Here is a 22,888-nt window from a genome sequence, read left to right as displayed (position 1 = left end):
ACTAAAGTTAGAAAAGTGAAATCGTGTTTTACCACCCCTTTAAAACAGGCCGCCAAAAACAACACTAGTTGTAACGGTCACTTAGTGCATTTACGGTAATTCGAGGTACAAAGAGAACTGCGCATGTGCGTAAAGAGTGTGTCTGTAATAGTTGTGACAGGTGAGCAGGAGAAGAGATAACCGCTCTACCAACTTTTGTACACTTTCTTTTATTTCCCTTTCTATTTATGACCAGAGTTGAATGTTTATTTGTATGCTTTTTCTCACTCTATCCCCATGTATGCAGATGAGTGTGACGTTTAAGTAATTTTATTAAACCCGTGGAAAATACGCCATCTCTCATCTCACGTGCATCTTTTCCTCCAACACCACATTGTTTTTCTCTCTCTGGGCAACAAAATCTCAACTTTGCGTTACAACGTGCAAAATTAAGTCAACATGCCTGTCTTGGCGAGTATTCTCAAACACAGTGGGTTATGTGCTGTAAACAATTGAGAAAGAAAACTGGATGCGTATCATTGTCTATGCATTTGTCTTAAAATGATAGTAGCCCAATATACCAACAGCTGTTTGGTACCACCAATGTTAATCAAACATCAAAAGAGAAAGAGAAAATCACTTTTATAGCTTTAACACAGTATTAATTAGATTAATTAGGCTATATTTAATTTATACAGTGAAAACTATAGTCTTATTTTACATTTGATTATTCAATGTCTGTACCTGAATACAGTTAGATTTACCTGAAAAACATAAAGCACTACTTATTTCATTTGTGATGACGACAGCTTGTAGGATAAGTGTGCCGCATAAAGCGTGAGTACCAAGCAGCATCTCCAGGTGCTCCCTTGAGAACCAGACCAATAAAGTTATGTGCACCCCGTCTATACTCCTATTTGTAAATGTGGAGTCATTTGGACAACGGATGAATAATGGAACATGACTAACATGTATTCAGCTGACCGAGCCTGACACGCACAAGTAAATGAAAACATCAGCCTTGAAAAGTGTTGTTGGAAGTTGGTAAATAAAGTAATAAGCCACAGTTACAGTAAATGGCTATTTGTTTTCTCATGTCCTCTATGCTTAGTCGCAGTAACCTTCTGTTAAAAGGCTTGCTGCTGCTGTATCTTATTACGTATCTCTGCTGCTGAACGCTAGTATTTTACTCCGGCATCAAATGCAATATTGTAAAACACCTTCTTAAACAAATAAGGCATTGTTTGATGTTTCGTAGATTAAGCAAAGGTTAATATTTAAACGAGAATGCCCATCCCATCTCTGTTCTGGAACCTAGAGTTCCCAAATTTTAGTTAAGGTGCTTAAGCAGATGCTGTATAGCAGTGTCCACCAAGAGAATATAAATGTACCACAAACATTCAATTTAGGAGTCATTTTTTTTACGATATTTGGAAAATAACTCAAATATTTGAGCTGATATTCTATTATATCTATGGGAATTTATTTGCCCCCTCAATTGCATTTTTTCATTGCATTTTATTTAACCTTTATAAGGGCAATTTTTCTAACTAAAAAATTATAATTATTTATATGTATAAATAATACATATACGTATATATCATATGTATCATCATCTTTTATGTTAAATTCCTAATATAATCAGAATAATAAGACAATAGGCTGTTAGCAATCAAATTAAATCAGTATCAACCAAAGCAGCTGCACCTGAAATCGCATTTAGATGCATTTACAAACTGTTTAATGCTGCTCAGAGGATTTACACAGAAATTACAATTGCGTAGTGTTGTCAGATTAATGTTTTAAATATAATATTTTGAATAGAAATATGTAATTAATAACAAAATGAAAAGATACTTAAATTATGAGAGTAAGACCACCAGTACAGTGGAGAAAATTATTATTTGATCCCCTGATGACTTTGTAAGTGTCTATAATTTGTATGGTAGGTTTATTTTTAACGGATAGAGACCGAATATCAATCAAAAAATCCAGAAAAAACACATTATATAAAAGGTTATAAATTGGCATTTGATCGAGTGAAATAAGTATTTGATCCCCAACCAACCAGCAAGAATTCTGCCTCCCACAGATTGCTTATGTGCCCATGTGAAACACAGATTAGTCCTCTCACTTTAAGGAAGTACTCCTAATGTCAGCTCATTATGTGTATAAAAGACACTTGTAAAGGTTAATAATATTCGGAAATGGAAGAAATACAAAATAACCATCAATCGCCTCGGTCTGGAGCTCCATGCAAAATCTCGCCACATGGGGTAAGGATGATAATGAGAAAGGTGAGGGGTTAGCCCAGAACTACACAGGAGGAGCTTGTTAATGATCTCAAGGCAGTTGGGACGACAGTCACCAAGCAAACCATTGGTAAAGCACTACGCCACAACGGATTAAAATCCTGCAGCGCCCACAAGGTCCCCCTGCTCAAGAAGGCACATGTACAGGCCCGCCTGAAATTTGCCAATGAACATCTAATGATTCAGAGAAGGCTTGGGAGAAAGTGCTGTGGTCAAATGAGACCAAAATTGAGCTCTTTGGCATCAAATCAACTCGTTGTGTTTGGAGGAAGAGAAATGCTGACTATGACCCCAAGAACACCATCCCTACAGTCAAGCACGAAAGTGGAAACATTATGCTCTGGGGCTGTTTCTCTACTAAGGTTACAGGACGACTTCACCGTATTGAGGGACTGATGGACGGGCCCATGTACTATAAAATCTTGGTCGAAAACCTCCTTCCCTCAGCCAGAACACTGAAGATGGGTCGTGGATGGGTCTTCCAGCATGACAGTGACCCAAAACATATCGTCAAGGCAACAAAGGAGTGGCTCAAGAAGAAGCACATTAAAGTGCCCCTATTATGCTATTTTAAAATTTCCTAATGTTGTTTTGGACACTCCTACGACAGGTTTACATACAAAGGTCAAAAAACGGTTTAATTTTCTCATAATATACATTTGCACATCACCACATTTTCAAAGATTCTCAAACGACTCGTCAGATGAATCAGTCTCTCTAAATCCCTCCTTTCTGCGAGCTACTCTGTTCTGATTGGCCAGACAGCGCAGTCTGTTGTGATTGGTTTACCGCGTACAGCGCGTGTGTCGAAAACAAAAACGTCCATTGCCATAACAACGTCAGCTCTGTGTGTCCTGAGACTTCCTACACCATAAACTAAACAGTAACGAACAATGACGTCGATTTTACCATATCAATCCGAGTGCGAGTCCGATGATGAAACATTGTAAGAATTCATTCAACCCGAACCTCCATCGCAAGGACGACTTGAGCAGGACATTTCTCAATGATATACTACTCGGTTTGAGGTACATTATGAGATATTGCAACTGTAATTACTCACCATCAGTATTAACAAGTGCATGTCCATCAACAAACCGATTATTTTACTTATAGGCCTACTTATTTATTTACCGAGTATTTTTCTAATTTATTGCGGTGAACATGTGGAAACTGTATCAATAACAGTGCATACATTAGCCAAGCTCTAGCGTGAATGACTGATGTAACATAAACGTGGGTGTAAAAAATCTTGCTCCATGCTTAATCTTTACTCAAAGTAGTGAGACCGACAGACGATCTGCATTAATGTACAGTTTTAGGTAATAGTGGCCGACAACTGATCAGCAGAAGTATTTCAGTAAGACAGTAATAATGTGAGTTAGCCAGAAGCAGGAGACCTACACAATATAAAACTCAAAACTAAGTATTTCGAACACCATCTTTCAAGAGAAAGCAGTTTGTGAATCCTGGATTGAACTCTGAGATTTGAGAAGCAGTCGTATGTAAAATAAAGGGAACACAGCAAAAGTGTAGGATTATACTGCTGTGGTATCGTGGTAAAGATGAATTTTAACCACTGATTCTTCACATGCTCGTCCTTGGGCAGTAAAAAAACCTGGCTTTACCTTCACATTGTAGTGCACAGCTTCTTGTAGAGCACAGCAGGAATCAGCTGCAGAATTGAGGGCGTTCAAGTTTTCCCTGATGTCTACGTGCGCAATATGCTAATGTTTCATCTTGACGTCACAATGAAACGGCTTATGACTCGTTTGAAAAACGATTCATTTAATTGACTCAGAGTCGACTCTTACTTTTTAAAGACAATAACTTTTTATACAGTGGACTTTCAGATTTAAAACTTTGCAGGATGTTTTCATTCACTTAGAGCTACAGTATGTTACACACTACATGGAAGGTCATTTTCAAAAATCCATAATAGGGGACCTTTAAATGCTGGTTGTTTGCTCCATCCAAATCCCAGGTCAGAGCAGCTTTCGACTTGAATTTGTAGAGGCTTTTTGTCCACAAATGAATCCAAAATTAAAGCCACCCATCTTGTGTAAAGGTTGAGGGATTCTTTGACACATATTCCAAGAAATGACCTCCATTCCCAATATAAATGCAAAATCAAGCATTTATTTCCAAAAGAAAGCAACAAAAAAAGGTTAATGTTGTGCAATTAAACAATGTGTGGTCGAAAGCTCTCTCCACCTTCACACCGGATTTCAATCTGACAACTTCCTTATACAGAGTCACCTTACAAAATAAAAGTAATCTCCTTTAAATTCATCAAAAACATTAAATCAAAGTTGTAGGTAAAGTACGAGTAAGCAGTTAATAAGCAAATTGTGTTCTATGGAGATTTTCTTGTTATCTTTCATATTTTATGGTATGAGATATGGTAAAAAAAAAAAGTTAAAGCAAGAGCAGAACAACCGGATTCAACACCAATGGGCTGAATTATATCTAGGTTTTTAACTTGGGCAGTGCAAACTTGTAAATCAACATTTTCTTCAATATAAAATTTCAAAATTAGGTTCTAATTTAATTTTCTCAAATTTAGCATTCATCATCTATATATTATTTTAAAGCTTGTGAGGACAACTGTTTTCTTGCCACTATGCATGCTTAAACTCACATATCATAGTCATGTATGAGGAGCACAAACGCAAAAAGTCTTTGGGTAAGCATAGGTTCAATGCCATCTGTTACACCTACCTCTGAACTACTTTGGTAATGAAGTCATCAGTGCAGATCAAAGCATCAGATAAACCCTTATAGAGCTTACAGGCTACCTGCATCGAATCAATCACCTCCATCACCACTGAGAGCAAAAACAGACTGAGTCAGACTTCAGAAGAGGCAACACTGATAACTTAAATGTAAATTGTGAGAGGTAAACATTTTTCCTTACCACATACAAGTGATTCATTTACAGGGTGTTGAAAGGACACACTAAAGCTTGAGTCTGTTAGTGGACACACTTCAAACTGCAGCAGTCCAGGAGTATCTGTTAAAAACATGAAATTATTTGGGTTGCACTTTATTTTACAGTACATGAACTTACATGTACTTACAATATACTTGACTAAGAAGGTACTGGGTAAAATAAGGTTAAGTTTAGGGTTAAGGTTACGTTTAGGGGTAGGTTCAGGGTTAGTACCTAGTTATTACCCAGCTATTGTAATTTCTATAATAAATAGTATGTACATGGGGAACAGGACTGTAAAATAAAGAGGGTTACACTTTATTCGAAGCTGTCATTGTTACAGTGTAAATATATATTTAAGTACTGTATAATATTATTTAACAACATGTACTTACTATAAGGTTAGGGTAGGATTAGGATTTAGTTGAGGGTTAGTTGCATGTAATTATGCATAATTTACAGTTATTACTATGATAAGTACATATAACATATGTAACAAGGACACTGTAAAATAAAGTTTTACCATAAAGTGCTACCATTATTTGCAAAACTCTGCATTTATGAGCAGAATATATAATTAACTTAGTATTACAATAGTTGATTTCAGATCTCATTTTAGCAGTGTTTAGAACAAACTCTCACCAAAGCAAATTAAAATGACAAATTTGGACTTGGACTTTTAACATTAATTATATATTACTTTGTCCACCTCAATAAAAAAAATATTTTTACTAATCTACCAACTCCTACAGCCATAATTATTACAAAAACAAACCACCCACCTTCCTTAATGTAGGTCTTTTTGACGCAGCTGCTAATAAGAGTGTTGTAAGCGGCCTGGTGTCTTATAATGTCGAGGAGAGCAGGCACCTGAGCAGGATGTCTGAAGGGAATCTTGGAAACCAAAGCTCCTTGAAGACACCTCCCATCCTGTACTGGGGCACCACCATTTAGGAAATAACAATGCTGCTGGCCTGGTAAAGACTAGTTGGATAGAAAGACAAACCATTTAAAGAATCAGATGAAAATCATAATAATTATATACTTTATACGTTATATACTTTAACTATACAGGGATATACTTTATATTACACAGGGATATACTTTTTTCCCTGTTATGTCCTGTCATAACAAGGACAGATGTTAAACAAACTGTTAAATGTGCTGATTTTTTATTCATATATTAGATGAATCATGTTCTGGTCAGAATATAGTTGACCGATTTCTGGACTAACTTATTTCCTAATCAAATTTGGCCTAAAAGAATTTGTCTGACCTGGGGCCATATGTATAAAACTTCTCAAAAATGCTCTTAAGAATGGACTTAAGCTTTTGACTTAAGGCCGCGTGTCCACCAAAGTGTTTTTAACTGTGGGCATAAATATAGCTGCAAGCAGCGATGACGGGCCTGAGCCGGTGGCACCACCCCGGTGCCTTCGGGGTAATTGTGCACGACGGCAATATGAAGTTAAGCCCGGTAAATGTTAAAGAACCATATCAAAGTTGTCTGAATACGCCACATTTACTGCATCATGCTGATATCCATGAGATCATTTAAATTGAGATGGATTTCATGCCATGGAATGTCATAGGTCACTTTGTTATCTTTAGCAGCTCAAAAATGATTTTGTCCATAAGTACAGTATTTATCTCAAGGTCTTTTTATAGTTTTATTAATCTAATTATTAAACTAATTATATAAAACTGTGTTGTCAATGCACTTCAAATATGTTAATCAAACTTATTAAAGAGACAAGGCCTAATACAGTTCCTGTCCTTAAATGCAGGCCAAAGCACACAGCAATGGAAGGGTTGAACTCTTGTCAGAGTGTAACTGACAACTGATTACATTTTTGGAAAGGACAAGACAGAGAATTTTACTTGCCCAAACCGATTAGAATAAAAAAAAAGAAAAAAAAAAGAAAAAGATTTTATAACATTTATTGTAAGCTGCGATCGATAGTGCACTATAAATACATTACTGACAGTAACAATGTTGTGCTTTTGAGGCTCGCAGACTCTCGAGGAGAAACCTAAAGAAATGAGCGCAGCACTCACAAAAGAAACAAGTTACACATACTACATTAATTGAAAAAAATGGTAGTATTATTTTATACAGAATAAATGATTTATAATTCAGAGGAGAATAAAATTAGTGTTAGTTCAAATTTTAAGGAAAACAAATATATTGATCTGAAATATAGCACATTATTTTTTAATTCATTCAGGTTCAAGTACCAAACATATACAATCTTAATTTAATTTAAAGCAAACAATAAATTTAAAAGATATGGGTTATATGCCATATATGCCGATAGTAGAACCTCGGATTCAGGAGGAACAATGTGGTTTTCGTCCCGGTCGTAGAACACTGGACCAGCTCTATACCCTCTCCAGGGTGCTGGAGGGTTCATGGGAGTTTGCCCAACCAATCCACATGTGCTTTGTGGATTTGGAGAAGACATTCGACTGTGTCCCTCGCGGCATCTTGTGGAGGGTGCTCTGGGAGTATGGGGTTCGGGGCCCTTTGCTAAGGGCTATTCGGTCCCTGTACGACCGGAGCAGGAGCTTGGTTCGCATTGCTGGCAGTAAGTCAGCCTAGATTTCTAGGTGCAGCCAGGGGCTGGAGGGTGTCAGGTTTGGGGACTACGCGATTCATCTCTGCTCTTTGCGGATGATGTTGTCGTGCTGGCCCCATCAGACCAGGACCTTCAGCGTGCACTTGGGTGGTTTGCAGCCGAGTGTGAAGCGGCTGGGATGAGAATCAGCACCTCCTAATCCGAGGCCATGGTTCTCAGTCGGAAAAGGGTGGCTTGCTCGCTTCAGGTTGGTGGAGAGTTTCTGCCTCAAGTGGAGGAGTTCAAGTATCTTGGGGTCTTGTTCACGAGTGAGGGAAGGATGGAACGGGAGATTGACAGATGGATCGGTGCAGCTTCTGCAGTAATGCGGTCGATGTACCGGTCTGTCGTGGTGAAGAAAGAGCTGAGCCGCAAGGCGAAGCTCTTGATTTACCGGTCAATCTACGCTCCTTATCTCACCTATGGTCATGAGCTGTGGGTAAGATCCCGGATAAAGGCAGCCGAAATGAGCTCTCTCCGCAGGGTGGCTGGGTGCTCCCTTAGAGACAGGGTGAGGAGCTCAGTCACTCGGAAGGAGCTCAGAGTAGAGCCGCTGCTCCTCCACATCGAGAGGGGCCAGCTGAGGTGGCTCTGGCATCTTTTCGCACGCACGCACGCACGCACACACACACAGTGGCTCAGTGGTTCATGTAGGTTGTCTACAAACCGGAAGGTTGGTGGTTCAATCCCCGGTTCCACCTGACCAAGTGTCGATGTGTCCATGAGCAAGACACCTAACCCCAGCTGCTCCCGATGAGCTGGATGGCGCCTTGCATGGCTGACACCGCTGTCGGTGTATGAATGAGTGAGTGAATGGGTGAATGTGAGGCTATATGTAAAGAGCTTTGGTGGCCATAGATCTGTGAAAGCGCTATATAAATGCAGTCCATTTACCATTTATACAGAGTATAAAACACTAGATGGCACAATAGACCTATTTCGAATAGACTCTTTCTGTTTACTTTTTGACATTACTTTAATCCCTCGCTACAGCAAAACCGTTTGAGATATTTAATATCCGTTCATAATTTAGCATCTTCAACGTAATTTCATCATGTTGAAAAAGTTTGGTGTGAATAAAATAAACCACTTAGGGAAGCACATGATGCGTTAATGGCGGTGCAGCTTTGAAAAGACGCTCTCCACACCACTCGCATTTTTTCAGGTCTTTGAAGGAAAACCAAATGCTAAATTACGTGAAATCATAGTCTTCCAACACTATCTCCCGAGCTGATCTGGATGGCGCCATTTTGGCCGGAGTGAAACAAGCCTTGAGCGAACAAAAGACTGATTTAGACAGAATTGTCACTGTCAAATCAAATCTGCTATAGATGATGTGCTGACGCCTCAGATTCTAGATCTGAAACGTGAAATTGAAAATACCAATAAAGCAGTTACCACCGAAACCGGGAAGATCGAGCAAGTTGGAAAATCGGTATCTCTGCTCCAATCCAGATACGACACTATACAGGCGGCTGTTCGTAAAGACAGGGATCAGATCAGCGATCTGAAATCTAAATTTGATGACATCACAATAAAGATCGCTGACATAGAAGACCGCAGTAGAAGATCCAATGTACGGTTAGTCGGCTTACGGTTAGAGAAGGTGCTGAGGGAGATGACTGCATCGCCCTTTTAAAGGCGAACCTGCCCAAATGGATACCTTCCATCGCGAACAGAGAAATTAAAATCGAACGCGCACATCGCATCTACTCAGACAAGCAGTCTAAACGCCCACGCACGGTTATATTCAAACTGTTGGACTACACCGGTAGACAAGCCATTCTCAACAGGGCGAGGGCCGCATACCCAGTCAAGTTCGGCAGCGAACCCCTTCATTTCTTTGTGGATTATAACGCAGACACTACAAAGAAAAGGAAGGCTTTCACTGAGGTGCGGAAGATGGATACATTCTGAATTCAATTGTTTCTCCTCTTCCCGGCTACACTTAAGGTCATTCATGCAGGGAAACAAAACCTCTTCTGTTCGCCGATGGAGGCCGAGCAGTATCTTCTGTCTTCACGGCCTGGGAACGACATCGCTATAGCATACGCGGGACTGCCTCCTCAACTGGACCGCTGTGCTGACATGGATATGGAGCAATCCGTAACTTAGTAGAGATAAAACTACATAGCGAGTATACTGTATATGCTTTTGTAAGCCATTTATCTTACTTTTCTTATTTGCTAATTGGTTTATATATATATATATATATATATATATATATATATATATATTAGAGGTGGGCATAGATTAATTGATTAGATTAATTTTGAAATTAATCTAGATTAATCTAGATTAAAATGGCTCATTTGAATTCTGCCGAAGGCATTCAGAATATGTGTGCTACCCAAATAATGACTATAAAAGTAAGTCTTTGAGAATGGGTTTCTCAAGCCAGGTGGCGCATTAGACCAGGGGCTTATCTCCTGTTTCCAAAATGCATCACAAACTGCTTGAGAAAGCTGTTCTACTCATAGACTGTAAAAAGTTACTACTGTACTGTTACCGTCCGTAGGCAACATTAGGTAGGCTTATGTTATTATCAACTATAGGCTATCAATTAGGGATGGGCGATATGGCCTAAAATCCATATTGTGATATACATTGCAGCCTCTTGCGATAACGATATTATAATAAAACCATTTCAGAACAGGTTACACAGACCCTGCTAAACAACTGCTAAATGTTTTTTTTTTTTTTAAAGGGTGTATGTAGTTTTGAGAACATATATTGTGCAAAACTGTAAGTATACAACATAATTTTGCAGATAAATAAAATTTAAGTACACTAGCTGCAGAGACTTAAGTAGGTCTAATGTTTATTATGGCTTGGAGCTTATGAAACCCCAAATTTAAAATTAGAATATTGTCTAACTGATGTCTTTTCAGTTAAAAAGAAACACAACAACGATTCTTAAAATCGGGCGCAGACAGAGATTATGTTCTACACCACTCAGATATATTGGGAATAATACGCGCGCGCTGGTATTCAGTGATATGTTTCGGTTTGAATTTGAGGTGGTAGAACGGATTAGTCGTGTGTTAACTTACCGAACTGTTACACCACACAGTCTACGTCGGACGGCTTAAATCCGAACCAAGTCCAAATAATGGATGTTGCACCGATCTTTTACACCAGCTTTCACTTTCAGCCGTGTTTACTTAAGATGACGACGAATATGATGCGTTGCAGCCAGGTGTTCCTCGCGGCCGCGGGTAGATTGCGTCATCATAGCTTGTGTAGCTTGAGCCAGCTCCCAACCCAACTTGGAGAATAGATTAACGCCGATATTTTTTTTATCGCGCGATAAGAGTCTCGCGTTAACGCCGATAACGGCCCACCACTAATATATATATATATATATATATATATATATATATATATATATATATATATATATATATATATATATATATATATATATATATTTATATATATATATATATATATATTTTTTTTTTTTTTTTTTTTTTTCCACCACAGAATAGGTTATGAACATTATTGGTTACTGAGGTAGGTCCCCCTTTATTTTATTTTTCTAGGCTTCTAAATCTCTGAGCAGGTTGAGATTTTATATAGGAATTTATTTTGTGATTTATTTTTAAACAATTTGTATTACAATCTTGAATCCTTCCCTATTCTAGCTATAAAAATATTTCCTTAGTAGTGGTTGGGATCACACCGCAATTGTGCCGTCACGGCTCTTGTAAACTGTAGCCCTATGCAAGCCAGGGGATTCGTTATATCCTCGCGGCTTGCAAAGTGTATGTACATAGTTTCGTTTAATGTTCATCTGTGTTCTGTTCATGGCAGCAACTAATTTTAACGTACATTTTTTTCAAAATGGTTTTCGAGGCCTGGGCTTTTCTACACTTCACTTGTCATTTTACCTCCACACGATATGTCTGCTTTTAATATTCTAAGTTGGAATGTGAGGGGTTTAAACTCACCAATAAAGCGCACTCGTTGTTTGGAATTTTTGCGACGGAAAGATGTATCCATTGCTCTACTCCAAGAAACCCATTTAAAAGATGGAGATGTTCATCGCTTTCAAAATAAATATTATAAGATGTTGGCATGTTCATGTGCGCTTAACAAATCTAAAGGTGTCTTAATCCTGTATAAGAGATCATTAAGTTTATCTGTGGATTCAATGGGGAAAGATGATTGTGGGCGGTTCGTATGCAGCCACTAGAATTAATCATACTAAAGTCCTTTTAACATCTATATATGCACCGAACGTATGTGACCACCAATTTATGGATAATATTTCTGGAATTTGATTAATTTCAATGATTATCAGATTATTTTAGGCGCAGATTTCAATGCTTGTGTCCACCCTGAGTTAGACCGCTCCTCCACTGACTCTGTCGCAACGCCCTCATCAGTAGCTCTTAATAGCTTAATCGCAGAGCTTAATCTTGTAGACCCATGGCGTATTAAAAATAGTAATTCTAAAGTTTACACATTCTATTCTACCCGTCACAAGTCGTTTTCTAGGATCAATTATATTCTGGTTGATCCTTCTCTAGTCCAATACATCAGTACTATTGATATTTTGCCTATTTTGATTTCGGATCATTCAACGGTTATTTGTAATATCACAATAGGTGCTAAAGTCTCTAAAGTCAATAGATGGCGCTTTAATACTACATTATTATACGACATCTCCTTCCTCATCAACTTAGACAAGAATTAATTATTTTTTTGGAAATTAATTCCCACTGCCATAATCCACAGACGTTGTGGAAAGTTACAAAATGCTTTTTAAGGGGTAATTGCATTTCATATTCTGCCAAAGTCAAGGCCTCTAGGAATAAACGGTTTGAGGAGCTAGAAAAAAAGATTAATGATCTAGCTCGTCAACAGGCTTGTGTTTTTTTCCGATAAGCTTAATCAGGAGCTATTTTTATTGAAAGCAGAATATACTTCTCTATCTATATCCAAAGCTGAGTTTATCATTCATAGAACAAAGCAAAAATACTATTTTAATGCAGATAGGCCTAGCAGATTGCTTGCACTGAAACTCAGAATCTAAAGCCAGCATTGATGTTATTAAAACTGACTCTGGTGAAATTACTACGGACCCAAAGGCTGTTAATGATGAGTTTAGAATTCTACTCTACGTTGTATTCTTCTGAGGTCTGCCTTGACAGAGGAGAATGTAGTGATTTTCTCAGTCACCTGAATCTTCCCACTTTACCAATATCTGCTCAAGAATTACTGGATGCTCCTCTAACACTGGAGGAACTCCACAATGCAGCTAAATTGTTGCAGAAAGGTAAATCTCCTGGCCCTGATGGAATTCCTCCGGAGTTCTATCTAGGATATTGTGGGCCACTTAATTCTGAAGTCCATGAATTATGCCATTGATCATGGTACACTTCATAGAGATCAAAATGTTGCCATCATTACCCTGTTGTTTAAAAAAGCCAAGGCATTGATCCTAGCCAAGGCATTGGTTTTAAGATTCGAACCATATATTGACAATCTGATTCATTATGACCAGACTGGCTTCTTGAAGGGCCGTTTAGCATCGGATAACATGCGCCGACTATTACACATTATTGATTACGCTCAGACCACTAATGCTACTTCTGCCATTTTTTCTTTGGACGCTCTCAAACATTTGATAGGCTTGAATGGGATTATCTGTGGGCTGTTCTGGAGCGTTTTGGATTTGGCTCCAAGTTCCTAAATATTATACGATTGTTATATAAATGTTCTTCTGCTTCCGTATCAACAGGTTTCTGTCAATCACAACCTTTCTTACTTCAAAGAGGTTGTCGGCAAGGTTGTCCCTTGTCACCAATTTTATTTGCACTCTCACTAGAACCTCTCGCACAAGCTCTTAGACAAAGCCAAACAGTAACACCTATAACTATTAACAACTCACATCACCACATCTCATTATATGCAGATGACATTATGCTTTATCTTTCAGACTTAAATACCTCTCTACCAGAAGTTTTGTGTTTGTTCAACTCCTTTAGCACTATGTCTGGTTATAAAATAAATTGGGATAAGTCATCCTTAATGGTACTTAATAGCATTACTAAAGCAGCATCTCTACCTGGTGGCCTTGTCTTTGCTAATTCATGCACCTATCTTGGTATTAAAATTGCTGATTCTTTGTCTAGGATTGCTCAGACAAATTTTACTGAAATCAGTCAGAAAATTAAGCAGGACATACAGAGGTGGGACAATGTAAAAATGTCAATGCAAGCTAGAATTAGCACGGTTAAAATTAACATTTTACCCAGAGTTAACTTTTTATTTTTCATGCTCCCGTGTTTTCCTCCCCCAAAATTTTTCAAAGAAATTAATTCATTAATCTCTAAATTCATCTGGGGTGGTAAGCGTCCTAGAGTCAGCCTTTCAGTATTACAGCGTGCAAAACTGCATGGCGGTCTTGCACTTCCTAATTTAATGCTTTACTACTTTGCTTTCCAAATTAGGGCCATGCGTGTCTGGGTGGACACTCACTCCAAAGTACCCTGGAGAAGCATTGAGTCTGACCGTGTTTTTCCCCATAGACTTCAAGATCTGCCTTTTACTGGTGTAGGCTCAAGAAGTTTACATCAGAAGTTCGGAAATATTATTTCAGTTACTTTAAAAGCTTGGTTCAATGCAGAAAAGATTACAGGTCACGTTAAAAAAAATCTCACGTCAGTCTCCTCTCTGGAACAATGCCCGCCTATTATCTGGTAATCAACCTTTCATTTACCCTTCCTGGTCCTTAAAAGGTGTGTTCACATTTGGTGATATATTCAATGGCAGTGGATTGCGCGCATTCCAAGATATTCAAGCAGATTATTCTTTGCCAGGTACCTCCTTTTTTATGTACTTGAAGTTGAGGTCTGCAATGAAAGCATACGGGGTACCTTGGAATTCTAGCCTAGATGATCACCCATTGTTAAAGTGGTTCAAAAATACTGGGAAAATTCAGGGCACAGTCTCCTTGATTTATAAACAACTACTTGAATGTTCATATAAGACCCTGAAGGTATTAGCTGTGTGGGAGAGAGAACTCTCATGGTTGGGCTATAGTCCTGACTGGAATACAGTTTGGTCAAATCTCTGTCTTACCTCCAAAAACCCCTCGCACATTCTTATTTCAAAACTGTACACAAAATGTATTGTACCCCATACAAGCGATACTTGATGAAACTCTCATTAAATCCTAATTGCAGTCTGTGTAACAATAACTCTAAAGGTACTTTTTTGCATATGTTTTGGGACTGTTCAGTTATATCCAATTTTTGGAAACATGTAGTTCAAGTACTAAAACATATCACAAAGTTGCAGTTTGACCTCGACCCTTGTCTTATGTTGTTGAATGATGATTCTTCATACAACTTTACGTTATGTCTGGTTTCACTGCTGCTAAAAAAAACAATTATACAGCAATGGTTCACTCCTGACATGGATCTTAAAAGATTCTGGCTGCTGTCTTTTCATTATATTGCTTGTTTAGAACGCAGCACTGCAAGGATTAATGGGGCTAGAATACAAACGGTCACTTATTGGAGTAGTACAGCCCAAGCTCTAAAAGAATTGTTTTAAATTGATGATGCAGTATTCTGTGCTGTAATTAGTTGCCGGGGTTTATTTGTATGGTCCCTTTAAGTTACCCTTCCTTGTGTACTTTGTGTGTTTTGTGTCTTTTTCTTTTATTGGTATTCATGCTGTCATCCAACATTTGTAATGTTATTATTTCAAATAAAAAAACAATCACAAAAAAAATAACAAATAAAAATAAACCACTTAGGAGGAGTAGCTAAAAACTCAAGAGTCTGAAATATATATAAAAAAAAAAAAATCCACATTCAAACCAAAATATATGACTTCCTGTTGGTCGGAGCTAATGACTATAAATTAGAAAGTTGGCTCGATGAGAACAATATACGTACTGAGTTCTGTGACTTTAGGTAAAACTAACCCCCCACTCAGTGGCGCTACTGAGCCCCTCCACCACGCCCATTTCTGAGACTTTGCACACGTTTACTATCTGACATGTTTTATGTGCATGTTGAGTTTCATGCAATTTGAAGCATGTTAAGAGCCTCAAAAGTATACAAAAAGAATATTGAAGTTTATTGTGTTGCCATGGCAACAGTATTTAAGATATCAATAAACCTTTCACAGGTCTACATCTGCCGTGTGTTTACATTATAAAGATACAGTTGGTGCGGTAGATGGCACAATATACCTATTCTTAATAGACACTTTCTATTTACTTTTTGACAATTTTAATACCTCACCATAGCAAAACCATTTGAGATATTCAATATCCGTTCACAATGTAGCATCTTTAATGCATTTTCATCATGTTGAAAAAGTTTGGTGGGAATTAAATAAACCACTTATGAGTGGGTAAAAATTCAGAGGCTGATTTAGCAAAAAATCCACATTCAGACCAAAATATTTGATTTCCTGTTGGTCAGAGCTAATGACTGTAAATTAGAAAGTTGTCTGGCTCGATGAGAACAATATACGTACAGAGTTGTGACTGTAGCTAAAACTAACTTTGTCAAAAGGTGGTGCTACTGAGCTGTCTTTTGCAGCTCAAAAATTATTTTGTAAGTCCACAAGTACAGTATTTATCTATCTCAAGGTCTTTTTGTATTTTTTTTAAAATTTAATTAAACTAATTATATAAAATTGTCAATGCACTACAAATAAACTGGTTCTATGCCTTTACTTTATTAAAAAAAACTTATTTAAAAAAATACAAGGCTTAAGACATTTATTTTACACTCTATCCTTTAATGCAGGCCAAAGCACACAACAATGAAAAGGTTAAACTAAACTATCACCCAACAGACACCCCACCTCCACACACACACACACACACACACACACACACACACACACACACACACACACACACACACACACACACACACACACAGCAAAAAATGCTCCAAAAAATCCACACTCAACATATCTGACTTCCTGTTGGTCGGAGCTAATGACTGTAAATTAGAAAGTTGAGAACAATATAAGTACAGAGTTTTGTTACTGTAGATAAAACTACCCCCCCCCACCCCCACACTTTTGTCAAAAGGTGCCGCTACTGAGCTCCTCCTCCATGCCCGTTTCTGAAACTTTGCACGTCTACTGGATAAGAAATGTGGTGTGAGTCGAGTTTCATGCAATTTCAAGCAGTCTAAGAGTCTCAAAAACACCCAAAAGGAATATTAAAGTTTGATGCGTTGCCATGGTAACAGTATCTAAGATATCAATAATTCTTTCACAGGTCTACATCTGCCGTGTGTTTAGATTATAGTAATGAAGTTGGAAGGAAATCGGGTAAAAATAAGAGGGTGGTTTCAAAGCTTTTCTCGCCATAAATTTGTTTCCTCGACAAACCGATATCAAAAATCTGTCCGCAATTTATCCTCAATGTCTTGACTTCATGCACACCGAGTTTGGTGGCAATCGGATTAATTCCCAAGGAGGAGTATTTCAAATTCCAGAGCATGCGTTTCCAAACAACCCTAAATAGCTGACTTCCTGTTGGGCTGGCAAAAAATGTAAGAGTACGAAAGTTGTTTGGCCTGATGAGATCTATATGTGTACCAAGTTTCATATTATCACATGCAAGCGTGTTTGATTTATGGACCAAGTTTTCTGACCCCGTTCAAGGGGGTGCTGTTGAGCCCCCCTGCCATGCCCGGGTACCAGCTTCAGCCCGGCCCTGATGGCCGCGGGTTCTGAGTTAATAACCATGCTAATACTAGCTGAACTGTCATTAGCAATTGGCATGATACATTTGCATAATATTACATAGTCCTGCTGTTAAAAATACAAATTTTTATTAAAAAATTAAATTAGGGGTGTCACACTAAAGGACAAAAAATCTTAACTTCAGTGGTCTGAAAACATAGTTAAATATTTGAACAATTCTGAGAGAAATACTTGCCATGTGCACTGCTGATGGGTTTCATAGGGGTCTTCAGTCACATGACCTTGAATGGGGTCTTTCAACTAAATTTAGTTGTCCATGATATTGCCCAACTTAATATCAGGTTATTGCATAACACCAAAGGACATTTTTTTCTGTGACAAACTTTATTAAATTCCTACATTTTTAGAAATGTATGTATAGGAAAAGTGATGGCCACTTAGTGAAATAGACACTTGCACAATTATGCCAGGAGTGTTCATTAAGATGTTTAAACATTATTTTCTTTATTTATAAAAGTTAATATTTATGAAATAATGTTGTCTACCGTCACACCATAGGACGATTTTGAAATTTGGCTCAAAGTTGAAAAAAAATAAATAAATAACTCAGGTATTCAAACAACAAATTCATGTAAAACAAGAAAATGTTTAACCATTTATAGTATTCTAAATGATGAAAATGTGAAATAAATTATTTCTTTATCTTCTGTGACGGTGAAAAAGCCACGTCACGTCAACTACCCATATAACAAAATATTTTTGAAAATTATCAAAAAAGCTGGCCCTGGCTGGCAACTTTATCAAAAATAATGGCGCGGAAAGAGGTAATAACCAGTGGTGTAGTCTACATGATACACAGGTGTACACCGTATACCCACTAGGAAAGGTCAAGAATTTCAGTATACTCAAAGTGTGAGGATACGTAACAACATCGTTTTGTGACAGAATTTTCATAAATTCACACCAACTGTGTTGCGAAAAGACACGGATCGAATCACAGAATCCAGTCACAAAAAAATAAAAGGAATTAGACTTTTTATTTGATTACATTTTAAGATTCACTAAATTGTTAGATTTTATAAATTGATTTGATTACCACCATTTTTAGTAAATTTGTATTTGTCCTTTAAATGTTTTTATATTCTCTGTACTCCTGACAGTAAAATAAACCACAATACAGGTTCAGTGCGGAAAATCGTGATATACCGTTAAACCAATAGAATCTTAAAGGGGTCATGAAATGGTTTTTGTTTTAGTTTTATTATGTTCACTTAGGTGCAATTATAGTATTAGTATAGTTTTTTGTACAATTATTTTTTTTAAATTTCAGTGATTTATGACCTTTTCCCACCCTGTTTCCCATCCTCTGATTCAAACAGTCTGTTATGGGGGTGTTTCCCCTTTAAAGGCCCTTTCACACCGGATGCGTAACGAAAAAGCGAAACGAAAAAGCGAATAGTTCGTGTGCGAATAGTTCGCATCAAAACCATTCACATCAGCCGCGACGCGAATTTGCGACGTTTGTGACGTTCAGAGAGCTTCAACATTCCAAAACTTTCGCGCGAATCGCGCCGACAGCTGAGAAAACATGGACACTTCATCATCATCATCCAGTCATAGTCATAGCATCCAGTGAAGACGAGCTTTTCATTTTATTTAAAAGACAGAAAAGAAGGTTTTGGGTGCAGCCAATCTTACAGAACAGAGAGTCTGAAGGGGAGTATGCTTATGTGCACAGTTTTTTTTTGCGTCTTCAACTAAACACAGTTCGTTTTGTAATGTAAATACACATTACATGTAACACACGACGTAAGTAAGTTAAAAATCATTCGACTAGAAACTGTAGATATCAAATAATGTAAAAGCAGCCCTAAATAGTCTCACTACATTTTGTTACGTGTTCAAAGTAAACACGGTCTCTGTCTCTATCTTTGACGATAATAGTGTTAGCTTTCTATCCCAAATGTAGTTTAGCCTGCTAGCCTACACAGCACAGGACTATACAACGACTAAAACTATCACACAGTATACTCACAGTCAAGATAACCGAGTTGGTTGGCAATGCTACGCCACACATTGTCTTTCAAATCGTTGTCCTTGTAGTATGTGATTGGCTGAAGCCTTTTCTGTCGCAGCAAAAGTAAAAAAAATCGACATCGAAGCGAAAAAAATAAAAGTCGTTTTTTCGCCGCAGCACATTCGCGTTCGGTGTGGAAGCACTCATTACACAAACAGCTGATCAAAAACTAAACCCATCGCGCAAATTATTCGTGCGTCAAAATCGCGTCCAGTGTGAAAGGGCCTTAAGAGTTCAGTGTTATTTAAGAGTTCAGTGTTAAGAGTTCAATCTGGGGCTCAGGTCAGGAAGCAGACAGACTGGCTAAACCGACCGTCTGCTAGCGGCCTCGCGTCACCAAGGTCAGATAAATCACATCACTTTCATCTCTTTCACCTAGCTATCATCATATAGAGACTGTGTCTGTTCCCCGAACTTGGAAATCCAAAAAACTTTTAAACCCATCTAAGGTTAAAATTTTTATTGATGTTCAACAAATAAAAAACAGCTATAATACAGATGAGCAAATGCTAAAGCTTGGGTTGCTGAATATTCGATCGCTTACTTCAAAAGCACTCGTTGTTAATGATATGATTTCAGATAATAACCTAGATGTGCTGTGTTTGACAGAAACCTGGCTAAAACCAAACGATTACATTACTTTAAATGAGTCCACTCCGCAAGATTACTGTTATAAACATGAGCCTCGTCTGAAACGTAAAGGGGGTGATGTTGCTGTAATTTATAGTAATAGTTTCAAAACCACTAAGAAATCAAGTTTTAAATATAATTCTTTTGAAGCATTGGTGCTTAATGTAAAAATATATAGTGTAAATGATAGATCACGTTTGAGATTTGTGCTGGCTACTGTATACAGGCCACCAGGGCACCATACAGACTTTATCAAAGAATTTGCGGACTTTCTATCAGAATTAATATTGACTGCAGATAAAGTACTAATTGTTGGTGATTTTAATATACACATCGATAATGAAAAAGATGCATTGGGATTGGCATTTAAAGACATTGTAAATTCAATTGGAGTTAGACAACACGTGTCAGGACCTACTCATCGTCGTAATCATACTCTAGATCTAATATTATCACATGGAATAGATGTTGATGCTGTTGAAATTCTGCAGCAGAGCGATGACATCTCAGATCATTACCTAGTCTCGTGTAATTTGCATTTAGCCAAGGCTGCAAAGCCGACTCCGTGTTTCAAATATGTGAGACCTATCACTTCTGCTACTAAAGATTGCTTTATTAATAATCTTCCTAATCAGTTTCATCATCTCAGCATCCCGGATAGCTTAGAAGAACTAGATATTACAACAGAAACGTTTAACTCTCTCTTTTCCAGCACTTTAGACACAGTTGCTCCGTTGCGCTTAAAGAAGATTAAAGAAAATAGTCCAACACCGTGGTACAACGAGCACACTCGGGCCCTTAAGAGAGCAGCCAGAAAAATGGAGCTCAACTGGAAGAAAACAAAACTAGAGGTATTTCGCATTTCATGGAAGGAGAGCTCATTTACTTACAGAGAGGCTTTAAAAGCTGCTAGATCTGCTTATTTTTCAACCCTATTAGAAGAAAATAAACATAATCCTAGGTATTTATTTGAAATGGTGGCTAAACTAATGAAAAATAAAGCTTCAAGCCCAGAAGTTTCCAAGCAACACAGCAGTAATGACTTTATGAACTTCTTCACTTATAAGATTGATAATATCAGGGACAAAATTATAACTATGCAACCGTCTACTACAGTATCGCATCAGGCAGTGCATTGTAGTCTCCCTGAGGAAAAATTTGATTCATTCGTTGCTATAGGAGAGGAAGAATTTACTAAACTCGTTAAATCATCTAAATCGACAAAATGTATGTTAGACCCTATACCGACTAAGCTACTGAAAGAGATGCTTCCAGAGGTCCTAGATCCTCTTCTTAATATCATTAATTCATCTTTGTCTCTAGGATACGTACCAAAAAACTTTAAGCTGGCTATGATTAAACCGCTTGTTAAAAAAACGCAACTTGATCCTACAGAATTAGTCAATTACAGGCCGATCTCGAATCTACCTTTTCTGTCAAAGATATTAGAAAAGACAGTATCCTCACAACTGTGTTCCTTTCTTGAAAGAAATGATATCTGCGAGGATTTCCATTCCGGATTTAGACCGTACCATAGTACTGGGACAGCTCTCGTTAGAGTCACAAATGATTTGTTCTTATCATCCGATCGTGGTTGTATCTCGCTATTAGTGTTACTCGATCTTAGTGCTGCATTTGACACCATTGACAACAAGGTTCTTTTAAATAGATTAGAACATTATGTTGGCATTACGGGAAATGCACTAGCATGGTTTAAATCATACTTATCTGACCGTTATCAGTTTGTAGCAGTAAATGATGAGATGTCTCATCGATCACAAGTTCAGTATGGTGTACCACAAGGCTCAGTACTAGGACCGCTGCTGTTCACTCTGTACATGCTACCATTAGGAGATATCATTAGGAAACATGGAATTAGCTTTCACTGTTATGCTGACGATACTCAGCTGTATATTTCTTCAAAACCTAACGAAACTTATCAATTCACAAAATTAACAGAATGCATAGCGGATATAAAAAATTGGATGATTCGTAATTTCCTACTTCTAAATTCTGAAAAAACAGAGTTTCTAATTATTGGTCAAAAAACTTCCTCACGTAATAATCTAGAATACTGTCTAACACTTGATGGCTGCTCTGTTAAGTCTTCGTCGTCGGTTAGGAACCTGGGTGTGCTCTTTGATACCAATCTTTCATTTGAAAGTCACGTGTCTAGTATCTGTAAAACTGCATTTTTCCATCTTAAAAATATATCTAAATTACGCCATATGCTCTCATTGACAAATGCGGAACAATTAGTTCATGCGTTCATGACCTCAAGGCTAGATTATTGTAATGCTCTACTGGGTGGTTGCCCTGCACGCTTAATAAACAAACTACAGCTGGTTCAAAACGCAGCAGCTCGAGTTCTTACCAGAACCAGGAAGTATGACCATATTAGCCCAGTTATGTCAAAACTGCACTGGCTCCCTATTAAACATCGCATAAATTTTAAAATATTGCTGATTACTTACAAAGTACTAAATGGTTTAGCTCCGCAGTACTTGAGCGAGCTCTTAACGCATTATAGTCCGTCACGTCTATTGCGATCTCAAAATTCCGGCCAGTTACTAATACCTAGAATATCAAAGTCGACTGCTGGCGGTAGATCCTTTTCCTATTTAGCACCAAAACTCTGGAACAG

At 37.8% G+C, this 22,888-nt stretch overlaps 1 protein-coding gene across 4 annotated transcripts in view; it reads right to left on the bottom strand.

The window, feature by feature from the left end:
* med1 (mediator complex subunit 1) overlaps window positions 1-22,888 on the bottom strand; it is a 266,384-nt gene that overhangs the window by 21,992 nt on the left and 221,504 nt on the right. For all 4 annotated transcript variants that reach the window (XM_081394647.1, XM_081394646.1, XM_081394649.1 and 1 more), the window contains 3 exons: window positions 6,006-6,207; window positions 5,209-5,304; window positions 5,013-5,118 (listed from right to left, as the gene is read on the bottom strand). In XM_081394647.1, coding sequence (XP_081250773.1) covers window positions 5,013-5,118; window positions 5,209-5,304; window positions 6,006-6,207 — 404 coding nt within the window. The remainder of the gene's footprint in view (window positions 1-5,012; window positions 5,119-5,208; window positions 5,305-6,005; window positions 6,208-22,888) is intronic.

This window comes from Scardinius erythrophthalmus (assembly GCF_964197995.2).
Source record: "Scardinius erythrophthalmus genome assembly, contig: HAP1_SCAFFOLD_94, whole genome shotgun sequence".
In the NCBI taxonomy this organism is placed as follows: domain Eukaryota; kingdom Metazoa; phylum Chordata; class Actinopteri; order Cypriniformes; family Leuciscidae; genus Scardinius; species Scardinius erythrophthalmus.
The sequence above is the reverse complement of the archived record's forward strand: the minus strand, read 5'-3'. Positions and strand labels throughout refer to the sequence as shown.